This window comes from Hippocampus comes, unplaced genomic scaffold (genome assembly GCF_001891065.2).
Source record: "Hippocampus comes isolate QL1 unplaced genomic scaffold, H_comes_QL1_v1.1 scaffold122, whole genome shotgun sequence".
NCBI classification, from domain to species: Eukaryota; Metazoa; Chordata; class Actinopteri; order Syngnathiformes; family Syngnathidae; genus Hippocampus; species Hippocampus comes.
In genome coordinates this window covers 4,660,926-4,670,801 of record NW_017842059.1, presented here as the reverse complement: position 1 = coordinate 4,670,801, position 9,876 = coordinate 4,660,926, and the positions used below count along the sequence as shown (strand labels likewise).

Here is a 9,876-nt window from a genome sequence, read left to right as displayed (position 1 = left end):
CAATGTTTACATCTTGGCAATTTTTTTGTGTTCAGGTTGCTATGTTGCTATTTTAGTATACGTATTCACTGGTAGGATTTGATTTATTGAGAAATCTGACACGGCAAGATGGCACCAGCCACCCACAGTGATCAAGAGCATATTAAGGTTATTCAATTAAACTGATGATCTCGGCGGGCACAATTCAGTTAGCAAAACCAAAACAAGTTGTTGTCTTTTTAATCTGGACGAGAAGGCTTCTGTGTCAGGAGCATTCAAGCAATAACAACAAAACAACGTTATACTGAATTCCCATTCACTTGGGAATGAATTTATGCAAGACCACACATTCGCTCAGTGATTTCCCACAGCTTCTTAGCTGCACCGTCATCCTTTGCTTTCGAATAGACTTCTCGCACTGTACAGTTGGAGAAGTAACGTCCACTGAGTGGTTCAATTCCCTCCTGCAGAGCACAGTGCAGTGTGGTCTGGCATCCCTGGACAGTGTTTTTGAAGAAGAAGGTGGTGATGGGCTTCATGATGATATGGGTCAATGTGCTGGCATTCCTGGCCAACTCAGAGTTGATAGCTCCTGCGGGGAGAAAACACGAGAAAATGTTTTGCAGACACACAAGCACATGGCAACATGCAGTGGGGCAGCGGTGGCTCAATTCGGTGCATACATTGTAAATAAATAAATAAATAAATACCTTTTAGGTTTAATCAAATTACACGACAGAGTTTCAGTATAACCAAAAAGGGTCTTGTGTCTCATGTCAATGAGTGTCATTGAAAGGCTGAACATGTTCAGCTGACATTCCAGGGACTGATAGCATCTGGTCCTAAGCCCTTCAGGGTTATCTTGTCTGACTACTTTTGTCACTTGACACAACCGCCACTGCATCAAGGAATACAAAACGTCTTCTGTATCGTAACGAGCACACATAACAAGTGTCACGCTCCATTATCATTACCCTTTTACAAATACACACACACACACACACACACACACACACACACACACACACACATATATATATGTGTGTCTGAGACAACCAGAACAGTTTAGGTGCGATGGACTCAATGCACTGAGAATGAAGTGACCTGGATGAATGAGAATAGTCGCAGCCATGCTCTGGGTCACACATACATGTGTGTGTGTGTGTGTGTGTGTGTGTGTGTGTGTGTGTGTGTGTGTGTGTGTGTGTGTGCGTGCGTGTGTATAAAAATCATCCATTCAGTAGGCAGGGTAAACCCTGAAGTTGTTGCTAGCCAATCGCTGGGCACACGTAGACCAACAACGATACCCGGGGGAGTGTGTGTGCGCGTGTGTATAAAAATCATCCATTCAGTAGGCAGGGTAAACCCTGAAGTTGTTGCCAGCCAATCGCTGGGCACACGTAGACCAACGATACCCGGGGGGAAAAAAAAACACACAGGCACGTGGAGAACCTGCAACTTCTACACGGGAAAGTCGGAGCCAAAATCGAACCTCTGCACTGTGAAAGGCTGACGTGCTACATATATCTATCTATACTGTATCTATCTATCTCTCTCTCTCTCTCTCTCTCTCTCTCTCTCTCTCTCTCTCTCTCTCTCTCTCAGATAGATAGATAGATAGATAGATAGATAGATAGATAGATAGATAGATAGATAGATAGATAGATAGATAGATAGATAGATAGATAGATAGATAGATAGATATAAATACATACAGATATACTGTATATAGATATAAAATGTTTGTCTCTATGTGCCCTGCGTGGTTAGATCCCATGGAGAAGGTTGGCAACCAGTTGAGGGTTTACCCTGCCTACTGCCTGCCCGAAGAGAGCTGGGATAGGCTCCAGCACACCCGCGCCTCTTGTGAGGATAAGCGGTTTATAAAATTGGATGGATGGATGGAGGGATATCTCTCATCAGAATGAACTATTATGTTCTCACTACTGACCTGGATGGAGGGAGTAGCATGTGACTTTGGTTCCTTGCAGTCTCTTGGCCAACTCGTGAGTGAAAAGGACATTGCACAGCTTGCTGTCAGAGTAGATTTGAAGGACCTCCAAGAACGATGTCCCCAGTCCCAGAGCTCTGTGATTAGTTAGGCATTCAAAGTCGATTTTTCCAAAGTTATGTGCCAGGGATGACACATTGACCACTCGACTTGGTTGACACTCCTTCAGTCGGTCCAGCAAAAGGTTGGTTAGGAGGAAGTGGCCAACATGATTGATGCCAAACATCATGCCGAAACCATCCTCTGTTCGACCCTGCATATAAATTCCTAGGACAGAAACAGCAGTGCAGTACGTTTTCCTCTTTATCAGAATTTGCACAACAATTTAAAACATACAATCAAGTAAATATAATTTGCTTGATTGGTGGACAATTATATTTTCAGTCTCAAAGAGAAATGCAATGTTATATTTGATTGGATTCTCATAATGTTATTTCATATTTTAAAGGTGTTTGATGTCTACTATCTATTTTGACAATTCATGTCAATACGCTTCACAGTCATAATTGCTTGTGTCTTTTTGCGGTGCCAGTTTCAACTGAGTAATAGGGGGTCTCTGGCTCATTTAGTCTCATCCCAGCTTGGACAAGAGGCGAAAGTCTGAGACAACCAGAACAGCTTTGGTGTGATAGACTCTATGCACTGAGAATGAAGTGACCTGGATGAATGAGAATAGTCGCAGCCATGCTCTGGGTCACTATGAATGGTATTCAGGACCCTATGCCAGGCAATTTAATTCAAATTCATGCATGTGGCGAAAGGTGACAAAGAACCTAAATTCTGTGCAGACACAAGAGAAAAACGGAAGCCGAAAAACACAAAAGGGAATCCAGACGGCACGTTTCTTGTTGGGTGAAAACAAGATTGGGTTCTCTGGCATGAATTCTGAACTGGATGATGAATAATAAACGGGGATATGCGGCCAAGAAATGCTTTTCACAAAAAACGGGGGTTGCCCTCCTCCAAATCCCAAAAATAATAATCATTTGAAAAAAAAAACAACATCTGCAAATTGTGGATGCTGAACAGCTAGTATGCACGGGTCCACTGTATATCTTAAATCGGAATAATTTAGAAACCAATACCCATGAACAGATTTACTGTACAAATCTGACAGAAAGGTTAGATTTTTTTTAATAACCAAGAGCTGGCGCTTCGTTCCAGGTTCACAACAAAAGAGCAAAAGAGACACATCCACGGTGACAACCCTGAACAGCATGGGAGTGCAACGAATGCTCTTACCTGCATTGTTGATGAGAATGTCTAGTCTGGGTTCACTTCTCAGATAGTTTTCGGCAAAGCTGCGAACAGACTTCAGGTTCCCCAGATCCAATTGCATGAACACGACCTGATTGCTGCCACTCTCCTTTCAGCGCCGATAAACAGGTTAAATCATTGAAGATGCATCATCAAGACCATTCCTACAAACTTTGTCTGCAAAACAAAGCTTGAGAGATTTTTCTTACCCTCTTGACATCTGCAAGAGCAGCCTCTCCTCGTTGACGACTACGACAAGCCAGAATGACTCTGGCTCCTCTTTTAGCCAAGTCGATCGCTGTAGTTTTTCCAATGCCCGTGTTGCTACCTTGGGATGACAGAACAACATGATAATCATTCCTACTCGAGCAAAATTGTGTTAGTTGAATTGTGAATTCAATGTAAAATTTGCTGTCAGTCAGGATTAGTTCGGAAAAAAAAAGCATTTGTAATTTTTATGAGATTCAAGCAAAAAAAAAAAAAGTGACGGGATAGAGTGGGGGTCGGCAACACGTGGCTCCCGAGACGTATGTGGCTCTTTAGCGCCCCCCCCCACCCCCCAGTGGCTCCCTAGAGGTTTTTCAAAAATGTTTGAAAATGGAAAAAGATGGGAGGGAAATATATTTTTTTGTTTTAATATGGTTTCTGTCAGAGGACAAACATGACCCAAACATTAACGTTTTCCGATGCTATGAAAATGCGTTGAATAAATATTAAATGTCAACATTTTGCTAACAAATATTTGCGTCATAGCCTGCGACACACGTTTCTATTAGCAGGGCGGCATGTCAGTCAGGGGGCTGTTGTAAAAAAAACAAAAACAAAAAAAAACGCTGCCTTTCATGTACAATTCACCGAGGGTACAGTCCTTGCTAAGACTGGGAATCTGGGCGGCCAAGAGAAGCATTTTTAAACGGTACATGTGAGCTACGACAGTTAGCATGCTGCGAAAGTTCGTCCCATGCCTCGTTCATCTTAGCGGCCGTTATGGCTGTTGCTCATTACGGCATGCGTGTGTAAGTGTGTGCGTATGCGCGCGTGTGCGGTAACGGGTCAATCACGGGAGGTTGGTTGTTCGAAAAGTAGATCTTCCGTCAAAAAGTTTGGGCACCCCTCCTCTACGAGATGAACTGCAGTGGGAAAAAAACTTTTAATCATGAATGCTCGTTTTTCTATTTGTAGCCAACTTAGTCATGTTGATAGCAGGCTAATATAGCTCATATAGATACATACAGCATGTGTTGCCTTCATTATAAGGCTTTTTATTTTTTGCGGCTCCAGACATCTTTGTTTTTTGTTTATTTTGGTCCAATATGGCTCTTTCAACATTTTGGGTTGCCGACCCCTGGGATAGAGGGAGTGCGGCACGGTGGTTAATTGGTTAGTACATCCGCCTCACTGTGTGGAGGTCTGGGGTTCGATTCCGGTTTGCATGCTCTCCCTGTGCCTGCGTGAGCTTTCTCCACATACTCCAGTTTCCTCCCATATTTCAAAACCATGCAGTGTAGATTAATGGAACAGGTTGTATTTGGTCTACCGGTATATTGTCCCAAGGTGTGAGTGTGAATGGTTGTTTGTCTATGTGTGCCCTCCGATTGGCTGCCAACCGGTTCAGGGTGTCGCCCGCCAACTGCCAAAAGTCAGCTGGGATCAGCTCCAGCATGCCCACGACCCACGTGAGCCTAAGCAGCTTGGATGGATGGATGGATAGTAAAAAGGGAAAGCAAGAACTGTTTGGAACTCAGCATTTGTAGTCCAAGTCATATCCTAACTCTCCATAATTTGTCTTGGGTTGCTTTTTCACCTGCTGTTTGATTAGAGAAAATAAATAACTTAACATTAGCCCTTCCACACTGAAAAGACAAATTTTGGAGCCGTTGGATTTATTTAATTTGGACATGTACACTGGTTGCAAATGATTAAAATGTGTTAAACTAACATATCCTTTGAATATTTTCAATGAAAACATTACAAAATTACACCGGTTTACCACATTTTCATCATGTACAACCAAAAGTTAAGTACTTCTTTTTTCCAGGTCATAGTCTGAAAGTAGCAACATTTATTTTTTCAACATTAATACAAAATGAAAACACATTTGAATTGTAAACCCTGATTGACAGTGGAAGTAACTTCTGCAGTCCCAGTTGAAGCCAAAGTAAAATATATTCTTACCAGTCACGATCACGGTCTTCCCATTCAGCTTTGCTTTGCTCGTGCACTGCTTTCCCTTCACCACAACCTGACGGTAAATGTAAGCAGCCCCGACAACTACACCCAAAACCAGCAAGGCAATAAACATGTTGCTGTTGTTGTTTGAGAGACTACAAGAAGAATAAATGTTAGAACTTGAGTTGGCAAAGAACTTCCTTTGCTCGGATACGTTAAGAAGACTGACTTGTCTCAAATGTTCAAACAAACACACCCATTTCCTGCCTGGGCGTGACAATGTTTTCCTTGTTTGCAACCCACAGCAGACTGGAAGGACCAGAAATCAGCAACAGACAATAAAGCAATGTCAACAAGTTTAGGGTCACGAGATGAAAGGTGAGTTTGTTTGTCACAAGGGCTCGGCTTGGATGAGAAAGAAAGATTCATTGTTTTTATCTCAAAAGGCAATGGAAATTCAAAATAATACTTTTCTTCAGATGGAATAGGGGCCTTAGTCAAGGTGGAGGGAATCATGAACAGTTCCAAATACCTCTCAGTCACACGTAACTTTCTGCTACAATGCTCAAGAGGAACTTCATCTTTCAGCATAAAACACAGAACATATCCATCCATCCATCCATCCATGCATTTTGTGATTCGCTTATCCACACACGGGTCGAGGGGGGGTGGGCGGGGCTGGAGCCTATCCCAGCAGTCTTCGGGCAGTAGGCGGGGGACACCCTGAATCGGTTGCCAGCCAATCACAGGGCACTCAGAGACGAACAACCATTTGCACTCACACACACGGCTAGGGACAATTTTTAGTGTTCAATTAGCCTGCCATGCATGTTTTTGGAATGTTGGAGGAAACAGGAGTACCCGGAGAAAACCCACGCAGGCCTGGGGAGAACATGCAAACTCCACACAGGAAGGCCGGAGCCAGGATCAAACCCACGACCTCTGCACTGTGAAGTCGACACCCTAACCCAGGGGTCGGAAACCCAAAATGTTGAAAGAGCCATATAGGACAAAAAAACAAAAAACAAATATATCCGGAGCCGCAACAAAATAAAAGCCTTTTATAAAACTTACAATGAAGGAAACACATGCTGTATGTATGTAGGAGACTGGACTGTCTCAGAATTGTTTATGTTATTCATTCCTTTGTTGTGTGTTCACAAACGCTCCCATAGAATTTATTTAGTGATTTCCTCGCTTGATTTTCTGTTTTGGTGTGTTATTTTCGCTTTTCTTAGTGTCGTTGAAGTGATCATTAATTTCCGTTTTTCGGAGGCTGTCTTTGAACGCCTCTCGAGTCGAACGAGAGGAGAGAAGGCACGGAATCGGACGTAGACTTGTCTGTTTGTTGAGACTATTAAAAGCATAAATAAAGGGCACATTTCAAAAAAAAAAAAAAAACAACACCACAGCTCTCCTTTTGTCGGAGTTACAACATACAGTATAGCTATATGAGCTATATTAGCCGACTATCAAAATAACGAAGTTTGCTACAATTATACGATGAGCCTTCATGATTATTTTTTTTTCTTCCATGCAGTGCATTCTGTAGAGCAGGGGTGCCCAACCTTTTTTGACTGAAGATCTACTTTTCGTTCAACCAACTTACCGCGATTGACCAATTCACAACACACTTACAGACGCATGCCGACCTACTTGGTTGAGATCTGACGCGGAGGCATGGGACACACTTTTTCAGCGTTTTTGACTATCGTAGCTCACGTGTACCGTTTTAAAAACGCTTCACGGCCCTCCAGATTCTCTTTGCCAGTACCTTCGGTGAATTGTACATGAAACACCATTTTTTTAAATTTTATTAAAAAAAATTTTTTTTTGCAACAGCAGCAATCTGCCTTGCATCATGCCCTGCTAATAGAAAGGGATGTCGCAGGCTATGACGCAAATCTTCGTTGACAGAAACGTTGAAATGTAATATTTATTCTACACATTTTTACAGCATTGGGAAACGTTAAGAATGTTTGTGTAATGTTTTTACTCCTACAGAAACCATATTTAAAACAAACAAAAATAATTTCCTCCCACATCTTTTCCCATTTTCAAACATTTTTATAAAGCTCCAGTAAGCCACTAGATGGCGCTAAAGATCTGCGTGTTGCCAACCCCTACCCTAGACATCATTTTGGATGACTACACTTGGTTCGATGACAACACTGGAGACGTTTTATTTTCGCTAGGTCGCTACCACTGCACTGCTGAACTTTCGTTGTCAAGTCACTGCCTCTGCGCACTGTCACTGTCAGACGAACACATATAAGCTCCACCCGCTTTATTTATATGGACACGGAACACTGTAACCTTCCACACAAAATTGTTCCAAACAAGTAACAATCGCATCAGTGGCATACATAGTATTCAACAGGCTGCCTGCTCTTTATTCACCAGAGGCTCATCAACCTAGTCTCTTATTTCTCTCCCGAAACAGTGTCTTCTCCCGCTTGGTATACCTTAGCCTTCTCCGCTAAGTACAATCTCTACACAGCTTGTAATGGAGGCTTGATCTTGCTGGCAATCTGTCCTGGAGTCGTTAGATGCAATGCGAATGATTTCACCTTGAGTCGAGCTGTGGACAATGTTGACAGGCTTGCATGCAATATCCATACATTTAGCTATGGCTTCAGCAAATTTGTTCTTCGTCGCGTCATCCATTTTCTTCGCTTTGAAATGATCCATAGCTGTCTGTCTAAGACGAGGGGGCGGAGTACTCACATCAGCTGTGTGCTTGGCCGTTAAGTGGTATTTCAGACTCACGTGCTACGATGATAGCTCAGTTTACGACTGCAAAACATACAGGTAACTTTGGTCTTGTCAGTGGAGCAATCTGGCAACTTTTTAAAAGTAAACTTTCCATTCATAAACTCTTTAAGTATCCGTTTTCGGTGTCTCGCACTGCCGTGGCTGGCAAAACATAGATAGATAGATAGATAGATAGATAGATAGATATATAGATATATATCTATAGATAGATAGATAGATAGATAGATAGATCTAAAAGAGGTGTCAATTTATCGCATTAATTGTGAATAATTAATTACAGTCATATTTAGCGTGTTATGTTTTTAATCGCGTTAATCTAATTTTTAATCTCTAACTTTATTGTTTCTGCAGGTGGGTTGCCTTTTTACTGTACCCCTTTTCATGTGCTGGCTTCCTGTGTTCGAGTGTTGAGTGTGGGAAAACAACTGTCAGTCACAGCCTGAAAGCTGTTTGGGCTTGTTCAGCATAAACTGATTGGCTCCCATTGGAGTTGTGCGGCTAAGTAAGCAGCAATGAGGAGAGGAGAGGTTAACATGGAGGAGCATGTGAGAGTTCTCGGCACAATGAATGGAAAATGTACTTTTCAAAAACGCCCTGACGGCACTATTGATAAAAGTAGAGCGTTGTGCCTAATTTGTCAGGAGTTTGCTGACCACCGAAGCTCAAGTTTAGCCTCCCACATTAATACAAAGCACCCAGTCGCGAATGCATCCACAGCTAACGTTAGCACCGAAAGCGTTAGCAATATAGCGAGCTAAAGCAAAGCTCTTGGCCAAACTAAACTCCAGGGGAACACCCCGCGTACGTGGCATTAAGTCAGCATAGTTGCTGTGTCCTCAGTAGCCGACTAGAAGTGGTTGATGTTTATTTCAGCACTTTATTTTCTCATGATGAACAGTGTTATATCTGAAGTGCGAGCTTACAGCACTGTGATTTAAGGGTCTTTTATTATCCGAAGCAAGTTCAGTATTGAGTACTTATATTGCTCAGAAAAATGTTCTTACTGTAGCTCAGTGGTTACTTCATCAAGAATCAATCCTGACGCAGAATTCGCATCTTCTCCATCCCAAACTGGGATCGAACCACGGGCGCAATCCAGTGTTTTCTTTTTCATTCTGAGACCAAAATTGCCTTGTAAATAAATGACTCGCCTACAAGTGTTATTAAATCTTGGTTGGGGACATCTTCTCACCTCGATACTGATTTCTGTCTCCCTCACTAATGTGTATTATGTCGAGGAAAAATATTGCTGACACGTGTGCGGATTCATGTTCACCACCAGGTGACGTGGGAACGTCGAGTGTTGGCTGAAAGTGCCGTTCAAACTTCGTTGTCGTCCAGTGTCCTTATTTTAATTTTTTTCCCTCCCTGCAAATAGAGTTTTCCTAAACTAACCATTTTTCACCGATGGTAGCCGCACTGGTGTAGCTCAGTGGTTACTTCATCAAGAATCAATTCTGACACAGAATTTGCATCTTCTCCATCCCGAACTGGGATCGAACCACGGGCGCAATCCAGTGTTTTCTTTTCCTTGCTTTTTCATTCTGAGACCAATATTACCTTGTAAATTAATTACTCGGCTACAAGTGTCATTAAATCTTGGTTGGGGACATCTTCTCACCTCGATACTGATTTCTGTCTCCCTCACTAATGTGTATTATGTCGAGAAAAAATATTGCTGACAC

General features: G+C 42.4%; 1 protein-coding gene across 1 annotated transcript; it reads right to left on the bottom strand.

Moving 5' to 3' along the window:
* Window positions 1–203: 203 nt before the first annotated feature.
* On the bottom strand, window positions 204–5,676 carry dhrs13b.1 (dehydrogenase/reductase (SDR family) member 13b.1). The gene is made up of 5 exons (XM_019861655.1): window positions 5,423–5,676; window positions 3,457–3,575; window positions 3,233–3,356; window positions 1,931–2,257; window positions 204–571 (listed from the first exon to the last, which is right to left on the bottom strand). Exons 1-5 carry the CDS (start codon window positions 5,547–5,549, stop codon window positions 312–314), a joined length of 957 nt encoding a protein of 318 aa, XP_019717214.1. The 5' UTR covers window positions 5,550–5,676; the 3' UTR covers window positions 204–311.
* Between the last annotated feature and the right edge of the window lie 4,200 nt (window positions 5,677–9,876).

Coding starts and splice junctions, on each gene's coding strand:
- dhrs13b.1 (XM_019861655.1), bottom strand. CDS start 5,549: ATGTTTATTGCCTTGCTGGTTTTGGGTGTAGTTGTCGGGGCTGCTTAC. Junction 2,258..3,232: donor CATTCTCATCAACAATGCAG/GTAAGAGCATTC, acceptor TTTCTGTCCTAG/GAATTTATATGCAGGGTCGA. Junction 572..1,930: donor ATGCTACTCCCTCCATCCAG/GTCAGTAGTGAG, acceptor TTCTCCCCGCAG/GAGCTATCAACTCTGAGTTG.